The sequence below is a fragment of the Pelophylax lessonae genome (genome assembly GCF_965119305.1).
Source record: "Pelophylax lessonae genome assembly, chromosome: 2".
NCBI classification, from domain to species: Eukaryota; Metazoa; Chordata; class Amphibia; order Anura; family Ranidae; genus Pelophylax; species Pelophylax lessonae.
The window spans coordinates 443828687-443847627 of NC_138769.1; the positions used below are offsets into that span (position 1 = coordinate 443828687).

An 18941-nucleotide genomic window follows, 5' to 3' on the forward strand; every position below is an offset into this window, starting at 1 on the left:
CTTCACCAGATTCTCTAGAGAGTCCCCAAAAAGACGACTCCCCGCATAAGGGATGACAGACACTGTCTACTCGGAAGACTGGTCGCCGACCAGCTTTTGAGACAAACGATGCGACGAATCGCAACTGCGACTGCTGAAAGTCGTGCGACTAAAGGGGCCTCATTTGATCCACCATCTCCAGAGCAGCAGGAGAGGTGGAGTCAGCAATTAGAGCGCACTTAAGCGCCTAGGCCCACTCCACAACAGCCTGAGAGACCATTACCAAAGCGAACACGGGTTTCAGCAAGGAACCCGCTACGAGATAGATGTGGTGGGAAAGAGTTATCACCCGCCTATCCGCCGGGTTTTTTTTAAAAACACCGGAAAAACCTCCACGGGCATTAAAGTGGCTTTGTTAAACCTGGACACAGTGTGGTCCACCTTAGGAGCCGCAGTCCAGCGAGAATCCACCGGATCCGCAAGGGATAACGGTACTGAAATCTCTTTGGCACCACACAATTACATTTCAATGACGACCATAGTGCATTCACGGTATAGTGAAACTCAGCGGGACAAGGAAAAGCTGACCCGATTATTTGGGCTTTGCGGGTCCCAAAGAAAGACCGCTTACCCGACAGGTGGGGCTCATCATCCAAATTTAAAGTGTCTTTAACAGAGCTATTAGGCTCGGACACCGCAGCGTGGTCCCGTGCTGATCCGGAGGAGGAATCCTCTCCTTCCACATACGACCGAGAGGACTGAGACCCCCAGGGGGTACGCTGTCCGGGGCAACCAAATCTGGCTCTGAATCAGAAGACTGAGAGGGCATAGGCCTTTTCTTAAAAGCCCGGTCAGACATCAACAACTTATGATGCTAAAGTCGCAAGTGCAGCAGTAAAGGAGACTATAGCAGAGGATTCAGGAGTACCTGAACCCTCAACCAGATCTGGGGGGAATTTGCTATCCTGGGACTCCATATAGAAATCTCAATTTTAAATTACGCTGGCTCTTTAAATCGGCGATTTTCGCGGTCCCCACCGCAAATGAAGAGTAAGTTCTATGCTGCAGGAAACTGCAAAAAAATGAATGCCAGCAGGAATGCAGGCCGGGGAAACACAATAAAATCCCCCCACAGTGTGTTATACTTGCTGATCGATCTGCATGTGAAGAAAGAGGAAGTGACCTCACGCCTCTAGAGGCAGACACAGCCCTGGTCCACAAAAAAATGGTTGCCAATGCAAGTCTATATGGAAGCTCTGGGAAAATGGCCACTGTCCACATAAGGATATTGTGCCCACACTAAAGATGGCGCCCGATCGGCGCCAACAGCATTGCAGAAAATGGCTGCTGCCCACACAATGAGGCCAAACAGCCTGCCCACACCTAAAATGGCGGCCGCTCGGTTTCGCCCCAATTGAGGCCCCCACACACCATGTACTGTACCCCAAATTGTTGCACAAGCACCTCAGGGACATATGAGACCCCCGCAACCCCCCATACAGCGTTGGAACTGCCGCAGCGTCCCGGCAGGGACTGGGAAGGGACACACAGGGACCGCACTTACAGACATGAGGGCGACATTACAGAACCCATACCGAACTGCCATCCCCATAAACAGAGGGCCCACATACACACCCTGACAGATAATGCCATAGACAGAGGGGTAGCATGGTACTCACCGGTCCAGCGAAAACGTGGGTACCGCTCTGTGACAGGAAGCCTCCCACTCTGGGTGGTGGTACCGTCAGCCGAAGGGGACGCTAGCAACACGCGGCGTATCGCAGTTGAGACATCCCAGCGAAGATAGCAACTTCGCAGGCTCGTCCCTGAGGCCATGGTCGTTTGCGAGGCCTGGGCGTACACATAACCTGCTAACGCTCGAAGGCAGGCTGGGATCCCATAAGGCTCTAGAATAACCAGTGTGATTCCCAGCTCTGCAAACGCTGTAGTCTTCCGAAGTCCGACTAGCTAAGCGCAGGAACAAATAAAAAGCTATCTTTTTAAAAGAAAAAACTGTTTTCTAGAGAGAAAAAATAATAAGAAGAAAAAAGGCTGAGACTGCAGTCCCAGCCAGGGAAAAGCCAGCCTACTCCTATGCTAGGCAGAAACAAACTGAATTGGGAATGCAGCTAGCTGGGGGTATTGGACCAGAGGGACAGCCCCCTGTAGGTGTGTCTAGGCAAAGTTTTTGTGTATATTCTAACAAAATCTTCTGCCTAGCTCACTCCTGTGGATAAGGCCAATACCCAGACATGCAGATTGTATGAGTGGGCGGCGACTGTCAGAGGACGTAAGTGAAATGTGGGTTTGGGAAAATTGCAATCGTTGCATTCAGTTTTTTTTTTTTTATGTAGATTTTACACAGCATCCCAACTTTTATTGGAATTGGGGTTGTATATTAGATTGTGCACTGACTGACCATGACTACTACATAAGCCAGGTGAGATGATCACTTGTTTATTACATTTTTCATAACTTGCTCATTAAAAGATAAAAGTTCCACAAACCGCATTATTTAGCACAAGTAAGCAGCAATCTCTCCTGGAGAATTTAGCAAATACCTCACTGACCAAGATTCTGTGGGGTTGATTTGCAAAATCTGGTGCAGCTCTCCATAGAAACCAATCAGCTTCCAGGTTACACTTAAAGTGTAAGTTCATGTTTACAGAAAATCTGTAAGGTGATCTTACACTGGACCCCTCCCCATCCAAACCCCCATCCCAGTCCTGCTCTACTGGAGTCCAGCGATCCTCCCCTGTCAGACACCGGCATGCCGCTTCACCGGTCTGGGTGTTTAAAAACTTAAAAAACCTCACGGCTTAATCTCTTATCTGTACTGCTTAGCCAGTATGGAGCACAGTGGCCAGTGCTAAATCCATCAAGCTTGTACTGTCCGCACTGCGAGGAGAGGACAGAAGGATTTCTGCTTCCCCTGAGAGTTGAAGCCGCATGCTGGCGTCCAACAGCAGAGGATCGCGGGACTCCTCCAGTATGGTGGGACTGAGGGGGGGGGGAGGGGGTCAAGTGTAAAGTCACCTTACAGATTTTCTGTAAAGATGAACTTGCACTTTAATTGAACAAGCTGAAGTTAGAAGCTGACTGGCTACCACGCACAGAGGCACCAGATTTTGCACTCTCCAATTTTAGCAAGTCAACCCTTATACATCTCACACCCTAGCAATTAAATTTAAAAGGGGTTTAGGTCTATTGGTCTGAGGCTGTCAAACCAATCTACTGTATTGTATAGGGATGGTTTGACAACAATTCAGCCCCTAATTCCTAAAAATATAGACTTAAAATATAGTACCTGTATTGCCTGGATCAGTAGGGATTACACAATGCAGCCGTTCAGTATGTGAACATGCAGGGGACAAGTTTTATACTGGACTAAACAACCAGCCTGTCTTCTATGAGTGCCTTCCTCTGCTCTTCACTGTAGCAGCCTGTAACATATCAGGATCTGGCAGGCCATTGTGTTAACAAGCTCATACCAGCAAGGCAGAACTGCAGTCGTTTTACTTTTACATTCCTCTTACTCTTTAACTCATACATAAAAAAGGGGTAGTTTGAAAAGGCTTCCAATATTGGACAACAAGAAGCTGGCATTCCCCACTATCAAAAAACAGTTTTCCGTGAAAAAAAAAAAAAAATGGGATTTTTGACCTACCGTAAAATCCATTTCTCTGATGTTTATTTATGAACACAGCTACTGATCTTCTTGACCATTGGGTTATTCTGCCCCCTACAGGAGTAGGACACTAGGCAGAAAAAGAACTTGACTACGCCTATTGGCAGTCCCGGGAGGTATACCCCCCCCCCCAATCCGCTTAGCTATAGGTACTCAGTTTTTTTACATTTTTTTTACAAGCAGTGTCTGAATACAACTCCATAAAATGCTACTCCAAAGAGGGGTGGATGCTGATTTCGTCAATGAACATCAGAGAAATGGATTTTACAGTAAGTCAAAAATCCCATTTTTTCTTTCGTTCATTGACAGGCACAGCTCCTGATCTTCTTCACCAATGGGACGTCCCAAAGTAGTGTCAAACATGAGGGGTGGGAACAGCAAGAAATAATTCACAAGGCTAAACCATAGCCAACCAGGTAAAAGGAGCTCAACCAAAACAAGTGGAGCCCACCTGAAAAACATTACACCCCCAAAGACGGAACAAGCCCCCTAAACAGCAGCCTGCAAAACCTTGCGGCTAAGAGAGGCATGCGCAGATGCCAACACATGTGCTCTATAAAATTTTGTGAAAGTGTGCACCGAGAACTAAATGGCCGCCTTGCACACCTGTGTTACTAAAGACCTAAAGACGAAAGGCCCAAGATGCACTGAGCGCGCGCGTAGAGTGCGCCTTCACAGGGAAAGGAGGAACCTGACCCTTAATCGAATAGGCCTGAGTCACCTTCTGTCTGATCCATCTAGAAATGGTCGTAGAAAAAGTGGATAGTCCTTTTCGAGGCCCTTCCATAAGCACAAATAGGATAGTCTGAATCCTAAAAGACTCCGCAGCTGCCAGGTACACCCGAATAGCCTGAACCACATCCAGGGAATGCAACACAATTTCCTTCGGATATTTTGGCCTGGGATACAGGGAAGGCAACACAATGTCCTCATTCAGATGGAAATCAGAGACCACCTTCGGAAAGGAATGACGGACAGGGGTGAAGAACCATCTTATCTTTGTGGACCACCAATAAGGGAAGCGACAAGACAATGCCGCCAATTCCGACACCCTGTGCGCAGAGGTGATAGCCACCAAAAAGGCCACCTTCTGGTATAGTGTAAGCAGGGGAATCTCCTAAATATTTTCAAAGGGAGGCTTCTGTAGAGCTGAAAGCACCAAGTTGAGATCCTAATGCAGGAGTGGGGGCCACACTGGTGGAGTCAAATGTCAATACCTTTGAATAAAAGTGCGCACCAGAGAGTGCGTGGCCAAGGGTCGTTGAAAGAAGACCACCAAGGCTGACACCTGACCCTTAATGGTACCCAAGATAAATTTCTGTTCAACCCCCCGTTGAAGGAAGGTCAAGACCCGAGCCACCGAAAAAGAGCGAGGGTGAACACCAAGCGACTCACACTATGAAATATACGCTTTCCACTTATGATGGTAGCTCTTCCTAGAAGTAGACTTCCTAGCCTTCAGTAGTGTGGGATTCACGCAGACAAACCTCTATCCTTCAGCACCTGGCTTTCAACAGCCAAGCTGTCAAAGCCACCGACTGTAAAGCAGGATGGAAAATTGGCCCTTGGGACAGCAGATCCTCTCTGAGACGTAGTCTCCAGAACACGTCGGCGACCAACCGCACCAGGTCAGCATACCAACACCAGCGAGGCCAATTCGGAGGCCACTAGAATGACTGGAATTCCTTCTGCCTCAATCCTGCACAAGAGTCTTGGCAGAAGCTGGCGTAAATCAGACAATACTGGCCCCAGGTGGCCAACAGCGCGTCTCTGCATCCACTAGCGGATCCCGTGATCATGCCACAAACCCGTGCACCTTCCTTTTGAAACACCAACGGATGAAGAGACCACTCCCCTTGGTCCAACGTCTGCTGACTGAGATAATCTGCCCGCCAATTTTCCACCCCTGGAATGTATACAGCGGAGAAACGTTCTACCCATCGAAGAATGCTGGCTACCTTCAGAGCTTCCAATACACTTCTTGTTCCAACCTGGTGATTGACATAACCCGTGGAAGTGGCATTGTCCAATTGGATTTGCCCCAGACACCACTGAAGGCGATCTGTCCAGTGATTCAGGCACAGCCTGACCGCTCAGAGTTCAAGTACATTGATCGGGAGTCTGGGCTCTTCCAGTGTCCAAACTCCTTGAGCGGGGTCCTGACCCAGGACACCCACCTACCCGGACAGACTGGCATCTGTGGTGACAACTGTCCAATACAGGAGAAGAAAATATTTGTTCTGGCCAAGAGGTGGAGAGAGAAGCCACCAAATCAAAGACCCTTTTGTTTTTCGGCTCAGCCGGATTTGATTGTCCAGAGACTTCGGACACTTGTCTCATTTGGCCAAGATCTCCCTTTGCAGGGACCTCGTATGGAACTGTACCAACTGGACCACCTCGAAGGTAGAAACCATCAGGCCCAGCACCCTTATTCAAGTCCGGAGGGACTACCACCTGCCGACAGCAAGCAATGAATCGCAGCATGCAACTTCTGGAGTTTGTCTACTGGAAGGAACACTCTGGCTAGAGCCGAGTCCAGAGTTAGACCCAGATAGTCCAGTTTTGAGAAAGGAACCAGAGCAGAACTCCCATGTTGCCCATCAGAGCAGTAGGAGACCCTGCTGGCAAAAAAGAGGGTCATCCAGGTAGCCCAGCACTGCGATTCCTCGCTGACGTAACAACTCCAGCATCAGAGCCAACACCTTTGTGTAGACACAAGGAGCAGATGCGAGACCAAAGGGTAACGCTACAAACTCATAATGCTCCTCTCCCACGGCAAAGTGGAGGAAGCGTTTGTGACAGACACATATTGGAATGTGTAAGTAAGCACCCTTGATGTCATTAGAGGCAAGGAAATCCCCCTGATGCAAGGATGCTACCCCCGTGCGAAAATACTCTATTCTGAACTTCTGTACCGCACAAGTTCAGGGCCTTGAGATCAAGAATTGGACGCACCCTACTTTCTGTCTTTGGGACCATGAATAGAATGGAATAAAACCCCTGAAAATGTTCCAGAGTTGGAATCTGAACAATTACCCCTTGAACAGGTGATGCACCCCCCGAATAGGGCTTGCAATTGGTCCAGGGACAGACGGACATTGGAAGAAAAGAACTTCACCCGGAGAGTAAGAACGAATCTCGATCTTGTACCCGGACCGTATCAATTTGTGGACCCACTTGTCTTGCACCAAGGAGGTCCATGGGTCCGGAAATCAGCTAAGAAAACCCCCCAACCCAGGCACGGTGGGGGAACATATTCACGCAGAAGGATCCTTGTCTGCGGGTCTGGAGAAACCAATTTTAGACTTGCCAGACCAAGTTCGCTTGGATCCTCCCAAAGAGGCCTTGAAAGGCTTTAAACCCTTGTTAGCCGACCCTGAGGGACGAAAAAACTTCCTATGAGTCAAGAAGGACAGGCCACGTCTGCGACGAGGTTCCTTACCCTTACTAGCCTGCGGAAGAAAGGAACCCTTTTCCCCCCTGTGAAAATCTTAATGATGTCATCCAGGGTAGCTCCAAACAGGCGATCTCCTTGAAAAGTTAAGGCTTTTTTAAAGGTCTTGTCCGAAGACCAACATTTGAGCCACAAAATAAGCCTAAGGATCACTGCCAAAAACACACAGTTTAGAAATCACTGGAGCCCTATCCAAAGAGGCATCACAGATAAAGATTTTTTTGTATAATGTGAAAGATGATGTTACGTTGAGTAAATAGATACCCAATATGTCACGCTTTAAAATTGCACACACTTGTGGAATAGCGCCAAATTTCAGTTCCTTTAAAATCTCCATAGGCGATGTTTTAAAAAGTTTTACAGGTTACCTGTTTAGAGTTACAGAGGAGGTCTTGGTCTAGAATTATTGCTCTTGCATTATTGCTCTTGCTCGTTTGCGGCAATACCTTATATGTGTAGTTTAAAAGCCGTTTACATATGCCGGCGCAACATACGTATGCATTTGCTTCTGCGAGAAGGGACGAGGGCACTTTAATTATTTTTTTTTTTATTTTGAAACTTTCCCTTTAAATGTATTTTTTTTTATCACTTTTATTCCTATTACAAGGAATGTAAAAAACCCTTGTCTATAGGTAAAAGGACATGACAGGTCCTATTTACAGCGAGATTTAAGGTCCCTGGATGTCACCTCTAGGCTGGATAGCCTGAAATAAAAAAAATATATATAAAAAAAGCATCTCAGCAGTGTTTACATCTGCCAAGGCCAGACAATTGTTTTTACATGACAGGGAATCGCTGGCAGAAAAAGATGATATCTGAATGATGCCTGCAGGCATCATTCAGATATCCCAACTCAAAGTCCAGGACGTCATATGACGTCATTGGGCAGGAAGTGGATAATGGGCTATGCCTTTTTTCAAGATCTACTAACTATGCTATTTAATCAACCTTTCGGACCTCATGGACCATTAAACTTACAATTTTAAATCCGGCGAACCACTAACATGAATTCTAAAAGCCTTATACACACACAATGCTCTCTGGATCACTCTGCTGCCTTATACACACAATGCTCTGGCTCTCTGCACCTCCCTATTTACACTGCTGCCTAACACAGACTCATCATTAGAGCTCACCTCTCTATCCAGCCTTGTGCTCCAGCTCAATGTTCAGTCTGTGATCAGCTCTGTCATTGAAGTCCCTTTCTTCGTCACCTCCTGCTTTCTGTACTACTACCAGTGGGAGAACTACAGATGAGGCATCGGGGATCAATGTGTGCGGTCAGCACGCATTGAGAACAACACTGGAAGCAACTCTGGATGGTATACATCTGCCACAAAGTTGATTTACGGCAGAACCCCCTGGGAAACACCAACATTTTCTTGTGGACCATCAGTGGTTGGCGACCACTGCTCTAAGAGACCTGCAATCTGACTCATATTCCTTATCCCTTTTTACAAAACATGCTACAGTTGTAATTGTAAATTGTACTGTAACCAAAGAACTTCCCTAGGATGGCTATGGTATGCCACCGCATCACTCAAGAGAAAAAAAAATACCTTTTTGTTATTTGTGTGGACTGTTTCAAATTTGGGTCCAGTTCAAATACTTCATTATCCAACAGTCTTCTGACAGTCACATCGGCAAGCTGCTCCATTATTTGGAATACTTCATTGATATCGAGGAACATAGAAAACTCTCGCTCCTTGCCTCTTGCATGGACCACAATGATGTCTGCCATTAAAACATTGGATGTCCTTTCAAGTTTCTGGACTTCAACCCAAGGGATCACCATTTTCACTTCGTAAAAAAACAAAAATAAAACATGATTGGTGCACTGTAAAAATTCACTTTGCCTCATACAACAATGAAACATGTTCTGGATAGTAAACTACAACAAAACAAACTTGTTAAAATAGAAATAGGCTTTTTTTCCTGCATTATAGCTTTTTAAGCAAAAAAAATGAAAGATATGCATATTTTAGCGAACCATGCCAGTCTTAAGCAGCCATAGACTGCATAGAAGATATTTCCTGACCCCTGCTGCACATGAGTACATAAACAAATGGACCACACAGCACTTTAGCCAACAATATTGATATAAACATACATTAATATCAGATATGGTTTGTGAAAAAAATTAGGAACATGACAAGGGGTAAGAAAAGTGCCTTTTTGTATTAGGGAGCAATATTAAATTGCAATGTTTAGTCATTAAAAAAAAAACCTCTGCATCCTGACACTGTACTTTTTGTATACAGTTTATACATTTTGTATGTAATTTTTACAATAAATAAAGTGAAACTCCAGGCAGACAGCTAAATGCAGTAAAGTGATTGTAAAGCTTTCTTTTTTTATGGTCTTAAAATAATAAACATGGTATACGTACCTGCTTTGTGCAATGGTTTTGAACAGAGCAGCCCTAGTCCTCCCTCTTCTAGGATTCCAAACTGGCACTCCTGGCTTCTCCCACCTTCTGAGTGCCCCCATAGGAAACTGATTTTTTTTGTGGGGGGGGGCACTTGTGCATGCCTACTTCCTAGCCGGAATGTTTGCATCTATCAGACACACAGCACAGCTCTGCCTTGCGTCCAAATCTCTGCTAACAGATATTGACTGACAGCAGTAGGAGCCATGAGCTTCGCTGCTCTTAGCTAAGCCTGTGAGACAGAGGTCAGGGGAGAAGAGCTGCTGTAGACATGCACAGCGCTGAATTGAGATTGGGCTCAGGTAAGTAGGGGGGCTGGGGTACATGCTACTATTTTTTTTTTTTTTACCTTAAAGCAGAAAATGCAATAAAAAGGTAAAAAAAACTTTTTACCTTTACAACCACTTTAAAATACACATATTTACTGGTTGAAAACCAAATGATTTGTAATTCTATTTAAAGTGTTTATTACCCAAGCATTTCATATTCTTGTTATGGGTCTGTTGTACCATGTATTTGTGTAAAAAAAGTATCCTGTTTTCTTTGTATGGTTTCCTTTGTGTGAAATACCTGGTGGTGTTCCTGCCAGTCCCCCTGCTTTCCTATTAGAAACTGACCATACTAGACCGAACAGTACAACCTTTCCAGCATGGTCAGTTTTCTGTCTGTGCTGGGAGCACAGCCTGCTTGTCCACAAATGGCCAAGACTTGTGTTTTCATGTGACAACACTGAAGAAATGACACTTTGCTACAATGTAAAGTAGTGAGTGTACAGCTTGTATGAGAGCCGGTTCACACTGATCCGACTTGTCAGGCGACTTGGTCGCCTGACAAGTAGCGCTCCAGGCTGTGCAATGAAACCGTTCTAATCAGAGCAACTCAAGTCGCTCTGACTTAGAAAAAGGTTCCTGCACTATTTTTTTGCAAAGTCGGAGCGACTTGCATTGACTTCCATTATGAGAAGTCGTCGCAAGCCGCGCCGGAGTCGCGGTGCACGGGCGACTTCATTAGTTGCCCGAAGTCAGGGCGACTTCGAGTCGGATCAGTGTAAACCGACACTTACAGTGTAAATTTGCTGTCCCCTCAAAATAACTCAACACACAGCCATTAACCACTTCAGCTTCAAAAGGATTTACCCCCTTAATGACCAGGCCATTTTTTGCGATTCGGCACTGCGTTACTTTAACAATTGCGCGGTTGTGCGACGCTGTACCCAAATACAAGTGATGTCCTTTCTTTTCCCACAAATAGAGCTTTTGGTGATATTTGATCACCTCTGCGGTTTTTAGATTTTGCGCTATAAACAAAAAAAGAGTGACAATTTTGAAAAAAAAAAAAAACCACTATATTTTTTACTTTCTGCTATAAAACATTCCCAATAAAAAAAAAAATTTAAAATCTAATTTTTTTTTATCAGTTTAGGCCAATTTGTATTCCGCTACATATTTTTGGTAAAAATAATCCCAAAAAGCGTATATTAATTGGTTTACGCAAAAGTTATAGCGTTTACACACTACGGGATAGATTTTTGGACTTTTTTTTGGGTTTCATTTTGGTTTTTATTAGTAATGGCGGCAATCAGTGATTTTTAGCGGGACTGCGACATTGCGGCAGACAGATTGGACCCCTAACTGACTAAAGCCCATTAGAAAAATGTTTAAATATAAAAGTAGTCATACAAAGAAAAAAAAAAAAAAAGCATAAAACACACTATTCACCACCACACTAAATGGAAAAAGACAACACTGTCTCATCACCACAGCAGCTGCTCACCCAGCCCACACATAGATCCAGTAAATGGTGAGATGTAACAGACTGATGGTAACTTGCAGGACAAATGTGGGCAGCCAGGCTACTGGGGCATAATAGGGTGGAAATCCACCAATCATGTAAGATACCTAAATAACAAAACAGTGCTCCCGTGCCAGGAAGTCTCCACTCAAGTCTCAGGCAATGGGTCACCTAGGACCAAACTTTATTGGGTTGAGGCAAATCGTATAAAAATTCTCTTTTCAGCCGGGAAGCTGAGATACACAGTCTAGCCTAATAAAGCAAATAAACAATTCCAGTGTAGCGAGGAGTGGTGAGCAAGCTGTTGAAAGCCTGGGCCAGCTGCTACTGCCACCTCCACAGCCCAGTACTCCAGTGAGAGTGAGGGAGGGGGGCAAAGCAGAGTGACTGACAGTTACCAGCACTCTGCAGCCCGAGGACTGAGAACTGAGTGATCAGTTGTATTTGATCGCTCAGTTTTCAGTCTTACAGCAGACATACATCAGATCGATGCTGCGTCTACCTAAGTAAATAAAATCTTTTTTTTTAATGAAACCCATGCTTCTTTTTTAAACAGAATATAGGTAAGGGTTCACATATACTTTAACCAGTCTTCTGATCTGTACACATCTGCAGCACTGCAAAGCCAGGAAAAACTTTCTGGTTTAGCTTTATTGCTTTCTGGATCACATACCAGAAGATCATAAAAAGGTGATTAAGCCTTTTATTTTAACAGGTTGTAGCTGAAGTGGTACAAAGGAGGTTGCATTTCTTATCTCCTTATCTGTCTAGTAAGGTAAATGTTTATAGGCCACATGGCATTGGCTGCACAGAATTAAACATCCTTTGACAAGTAAAACAGTAAACAAATACAGCTCAATTGGGTCTTTAGCCTTTTGTCTATATACTATGCACAGCTTCTGTGTGCACCAGTTTTAGTTAGGCCCGTACATAGAGCCAGAATAGAAACCAGCCGACATTCGGCCCGTGTGTATGGCAGCCAGTCTGACAGAAGCTGTCAGTGCGGCTGGCTTCTGTCGAAGGGGCATGACCAAAAAATTTCTGCCAATGGGCATCAGATCAGCCCTCTCAGCCAATGGCAGACTGATGTGTTTTGGCGAGGGGCTTCCACCCCCCAGTCAGAACACACTAGCTCAGCAGGGGAGATCGCTGTACTAACATTGGATAGTTAGTACAGCGGCTCCCACTGAGCACTTTTGTTTTTTATTTTGTTCAGCCCGATGGGTTGTACGAAAAAAAATGAATGGTATGTACCAGGCCTAAATCTCCCTCAATGTGCCCAAAGTTATTTAAACGTTTTAATAAGCCAGTACAGTAGCAGCTGTACACTTTGTGTATGATATTTCTGTAATCTATACGTTTTAAAATGACAGAGATATGGGGGGGGGGGGTCTTTTCAGATGTGTAAGTGTCCTGAACAGAGCTGAGTAGCAGGAGATCAATTTACACTCTATGGCAGGGCTTTACAAATTTGCTTGGAATCTAGGAGCCAGCTAAAAACGTTAGGAGCCATTTTTTTTCCGCGCATGTTGAATGGCCGGCTTCTGTCGGACCGGCTACCATACACACAGGCCGAATGGAGGCCAGTTTTTATTGAACCGCTGATGCCCATCATTCAGCATGTGTGTACTTGGCTTGATAATGCGATGGGAGTGGCTTACTAGGGAAGGACAGTGCAGCAAGGTGGGGGCAAAAGGTGATCCAGTAACTAATGCCACCTTATGCCCCTTTCATACGGGCCCCTACGCTAAGCAGAATCCGCTTGCTCAGCGGGGATTTCTCCGCTAATCCCAGCTGAGCAAGTGGATGACAGGTCCTGTCCACTCCGCTATGCAGTGCTAAAACTGAAACAGTCCCGCTCTCCTTTATGGGGCAATCGGATGGAAATGGACTGCCTGTCCATTTCCATCCAATGCCATCTGATTGCACCCACAGGATTGGATGGCGGCGGTTGTCAGTGGACATCCACTGCTCCATAGAGGAGACTGAAGGGTCCGATCAGGTCCGCCTAAAAACCTAACAGGCGTACCTGATCAGACAGCTGTGTGAAAGGGGCCTTCGGCTGTGTGGATGTGGTATGGCAGGGAGATAATGAAAATTAATAAAAAACACATTTTAATAATAATAAAAAAAAATTATAAACTGTTTCCACCTTTTGTGAGGGTGTGTGAATAGAACTAAGGCTGTTCCAACCACCTGCCCCACACTCCATGTCCTCTTACCATTAGGCAAAGGGTGCCAGATGAAGCCTGCAACAACTTCAGTCTCTTCTCCTCCTGGGAAGGAGATGGGCGGGCAGTGAGAACATGCAGGGGAAACACTCTGCTTGTCACACCCCCGGCCACCACAAGAGGGTGCCAGCTCCCCAATAGAAGCGTCTCACTCCAGGAGGCCACAAAGACGCGGCCTCTTAGTCCGCGCACCCACGGGTGGTGGGGGCGCACGGGGACAAGACACCTCTTGCAGTGCAGACCAGGCGCCAGGTTGCTAATTCTAGTCCAATGCGACCTGGTGCCTGGGGTTTGTTGAGCCCTGCTCTATGGTATACAAGTAAAAAAACTGAAGCCAGAAGACTCCAGAAATCTCCACCTTGAAAGTCAATATTTTAAATATTCATCTTAAAAATTACCTGACTAAAAATGTTTAAAACTCTCCACACTAACACTTTTTTTTTTCAGTCAGTAGGTTTCGAGGAAAAGAACTGAATCTAATCTCCCATCAACACATTCCAGGTGGATGCGAGAATCCTCCCTGCGATGTCATTGTATTCTCATAGAGTACACTGATCAGCACTGCACCTTATCAAACTAAAGTTTTTCAGCTAGCATGGTCATGAGAAGTTGATAAGTGGATTGACTGCTCTTAAACAGGACCAGCCATAGATGGATCGAAATTCGGCTGGTCCCTGTTGCCAACTATGGCCAGCTTAAGCTTGATCATGGGTTCAGATTAGGGGTGAACCAATGACTATACTAAGCATTTGCACGAGTACTTGAAACATGCAGTTTCCCTCATCGCTCCTGTGTGAATCCAGGCTTGTCATAGCCAGGCTTGACATAGTGAATTCAGCCTTGGATCACACAGGAGCGGTATGGGAAACCGCATGGGATTGGGACAGGAAAAGCATCACATTGCTGTTCAAATCACATCGGATTCTTGCAGTGAGATTTGAGCCCATTCATTTTGTACGGCGAGCACTTGAGCACAAGTATCGGTACTTGTACGCGATTTAAAAAACAAGTATAGGTGCATGGCTAGTTCAGATACACTGCATTAGGACAATACATTGTTTCCTGAACTTTAATGCACCTGATAAAGCTGAACTCCTGACACTCCCCCTTCCACCCCACCCAAATTAATATGAAAAAAAACAAAATTACCAAGATTAAACCCCTTTGTACTTACCTAAATGTGTAGTCAATTGGTGCTCCAGTTTCCAAATCTTCTATATGCTTCATTAGGAAGGAACAGTACTTCTTCTTGAGTCCATGTCACTGCCTGGGTGACATGGACACTTCCTAGTCCAGTGACAAAGTTCTCTCAAGATCCTTAATACTACGGAGACATGACGACATCAGCAAGTTCTTTTATATTGTAAAGTGCTGTGCGAACTATTGGTGCTATATAAATCTTATATAATAATAATAATTAGAGACAACCAATCAGTGGACACAGACTACAGCACTGGATCACTGCTGTTCATTGCTCCAGAACGCTGGTGCCAGCACAGAAAATGGACCTCAGACAAAGGTGGGAATAAAAACAGCTCAGAAGGTATTAAGTTTAGGGGGAAAGCTCAAGGAAAACTAAAAATCATCCCTGTGCCAACACTGCAAGAGTTCATTGTTCTTTATGTCTATAGCACTTGGTAAAGCACTTTTACTCACCTGATCCCCCTGCTAGCTTGGTCCCCACAGCCTCTTCTCCCTTATGCTCCTGTGATCTAAGGTCCTCAGATATCAACAAGACGGATGCAAGGACCATAGCTCTGCAATAGACACAAGGATGCAGAGGAACAGATCAGTGCTGGAGCATGGAGAAGAGGAGGATCAGGTAAGTAAAAACCACTTTACGTCCCCTAGACCTAAGCAAATAACCCTTGCAGTGCAGGTACAGCTTTGCACAATTCGCTGCTAGGCAGAGTTTTGGAGTTTCTTGGAGTTGGGTTTTAATAACTGCTGAAGGGGGGACAAGTGAGTGTAAGGGACCGACTAGGAGGTAGGATATCTTTGCCAGTGATGGGCTTTGAAAAAAAAAAAAAAAAAAAGACATGACCCCTTTTTATTTTATATATGTGGCAAAGCATGACCAGATATGTGTGTTGTGATGCGCTGAAGTGTGGGTGCATTTCTCACTATGGTAATAGTGCAATGAAGTGCGAATCAAAATGGCTTGATTTTCATTTTACCGTGTTTTACCATTTATGTCTGAATGGAACCTAAATCTTAACATCTTTTGCCCTGGTTCAGTTTAGGTCTGGAGGAAAGTCTGGAAGAAAGTAAAACAGTTTGCAGTTCTATAAACTGTAAGCATTGTGTATTAGTTGGATATCATTTTCGGTATTAAGAAATTCTCCAACCCAAGCCTTGTTCAATCACCACCCCAATCACACACAATGCATACATGTTTGCTTGTCTGTTTAATACTTCAGACTAGCATATATGATATGTCTTTTCTTTAATGGAATGTTGTGTCCATTCCCTGTAAAAAAAAAAAATGGTCCCTGCATGCCATAAAGTTCCAAGCTTCCAAGAACAAAAATAATACAAAAAAACAGGTTCTACTGCTTTCTAAAAAGCAGATACCAACACAGCACTTCAGGGCCTCTCCCTCAAACATAAAGAACAAAGAACAGCTGAATACCTCAATGAATGGATGTTATTGTATGGAAAATGTCGAGCAAATCGGCAGCCAGGGCAGACCTGCTCTTGAGCCAGATTTTTTTTTTTAATAGAGCAAAAACCCAGTAAATCCTACTTTAAAGAGAATGTACAATGCAGTGCTAAACACTTTAGAGAAATTATAGAAGGAAAGAGTAAGAGAATACACCATAAAAAGTAATAAAAACACTAAATTGTAAATCAACTTCTTGGAGTTTGCATGTTCTCCCTGTGCCTGCATGGGTTTCCTCCGGGTATTCCCATTTCCTCCCACACTCCAAAGACTTGCTGGTAGGTTCACTTGCTTGTCTAAATTTTCCCATGTATGTATGAATGTGAGTTAGGTAGACTAGATAGTGATTTATATTGCAAGTTCCTTGAGGGCAGTGAATGATGTGAATGTACAATACATATGTATAGTGCAGCGTAAATTTAAGGCACTATAGAAAGTACCTGAAATAAATGATAAACTTCAATTACCTGAGATAATGGCAATTCTTGAAACTTCTTGCAACTTCACTCATACAAATATTCACATTGCACTCCAAAGACGTGTGGAGTGGTCATATCTATTAGATTAGGTACAAATTTCCAGAACTTGAAATTCTTCAAAGAGGTTGCAAACCTCAGAAAATAATAAAAAAAAAAAAAAAAATAAAATAAAAACCTGAAAGACAAAAGGCATAATGAGCATCGCATACTAGCTCATTATGAAATACTTACCTTAGAACGAAGCCCCCGCAGTGCCGCCCGCTCAGCGTAACACAGCAGACATTTTCGGTCTTCCTCCTTCCTGGTTCGCACCCTCCGACCATCTGATTGCACCTCCATCAGAGCGCATGCACCGATGACATCATTGGCTGCATGCAATGTAAACATCTCCTAAACGGTGCAAGTTTAGGAGATATTTACAGTACCTATAGGTAAGCCTTATTATAGGCTTACCTATAGGCAAATGTCTAAAGGTAGGGTTTACAACCTCTTTAAGCATCACCAAAGATTCAAAACGGACACACCGACTTCGCAGCATTACAGCAGTCCAATATACAATACTTTTACTGCATTTAAAGTTTTCCTCTGGATAGTGATCGCCAGTGCTCAGTAGCTGCCAGCTGTATGGCCTTTAAAAACAAAGCGCTACTTGCAAATGAGTACATGTATACTGTCCAACACCTTGAACAGGTTCAACCTTCCTTTGGTATTGAGGTTTAATAAATACTAAATAGATGGATGTGCTTAGAGAAGACTAATAGAGCTACATCCATCAACTCGGGAAGACCCTCAACCTAAATATGATCATTAAAGCAGACCCTCAGTCATGTTTTCATCTTTTCATCTAATAAATCTTCTGCCCTTGTTGTTTTAACTTTGTATAGTAACATATTTTTTTTACCAGTAAATACCTTATACAGCCCACTTCCTCTTTCTTGTCAGGTATTAAGCCTAGGCTATGACATCATGCACAACTCTCTCTCTCTCACTCTCCTAAGAGTTTGCCAGCAAAGGAGGAGGGGTGAATCATAGGAGAGCCAAAGGAGAGCTGCAGACCTGGAGGGGGCTGGATGAGGGTGGTGATAACAGGAGACTCCAGAGATCTATGAGAATTCATCAAGAGAGAAGAAATGTGCAGGAAAGCAGTGGTGTGAGCGTGTCTGTTGGTATATACGTGTGTGTGTCAGTGGCGGAACCACCGGGGTTGCAACAGTCGCATTTGTGACTGGGCCCTGGAGTTCCACCACGATGGGGGGAGGGGTGGGCCCTGCCCACATGTCCTGTCACAGTGGAAGGGGGGCAGCCCACCATAAAAGGGTCGCCGCCGAAGGGGAGGGTGGGGTGGGGTGCCGAGGTGCTCGCCCGCCTGCCGCCTATTGCTGAAAAATCTATCCAGTGATTTCGGGAGGCGGAGCAGAAAGTCAGCAGACCAGCTAACAGCCAGTAGAGTGGAGGCGGAGGAGCTCTCCGTTCTGCAAGGAGACCCCATGGGGTCTGATCCTATCCCCCTGATAGGATCAGGGGGATCCTATCCCCCTCACCACCATCCCTCTCTGCCTGATCCCATTCCCCCCCAACCGCCATCCCTCTGCCTGATCCCATCCCCCTCACTGCCATCCCCCTGCCTGATCCCATCCCCCTACAACCATCCCTCTGCCTGATCCCATCCCCCTACTACCATCCCTCTCTGCCTGATCCCATCCCCCCACCGCCATCCCTCTGCCTGATTCCATCCCCCCCACCGCCATCCCTCCGCCTGATCCCATCCCTCTGCTTGATCCCATCCCCCCCCATGAGGCAGTGGTGATGGGGGGATAGGAATGACACCAGTAGGGGTGGTGTGTATAGGAATGACATCAGTGGCGGTGGTGGGGATAGGGATGAAATCAGTGTCAGTGGTGGTGGGGATAGGGAATCACATCAGTGGCCATTGTAATCCCAATCCCCACCAATGCCACTGATATTATCCCTATCCTCGCCATCGCTACTGATATTGCCCCTATCCCCACCACCCCCGTAACGGATGTCATCCCTATCTCCACCACTGCCACTGATATCATCCCTATCCTCACCACTGATGTCATCCCTAGCCCCATTACTGCCACTGATATCATCCCTATCCCCACCATCACTGCCACTGATGTCATCCCTATCCCCACCACCACTGTCACGGATGTCATCCCCACCACTGCCACTGATGTCATCCCCTCCATCCCGCACCATGACTGA

General features: G+C 45.3%; 1 protein-coding gene across 2 annotated transcripts in view; it reads right to left on the minus strand.

Moving 5' to 3' along the window:
• Positions 1–18941, minus strand: part of TBC1D8 (TBC1 domain family member 8) — a 160674-nt gene that overhangs the window by 83515 nt on the left and 58218 nt on the right. For both annotated transcript variants that reach the window (XM_082244615.1, XM_082244616.1), the window contains exon 6: positions 8681–8921. In XM_082244615.1, the coding sequence (XP_082100741.1) occupies positions 8681–8921 (241 nt within the window). The remainder of the gene's footprint in view (positions 1–8680; positions 8922–18941) is intronic.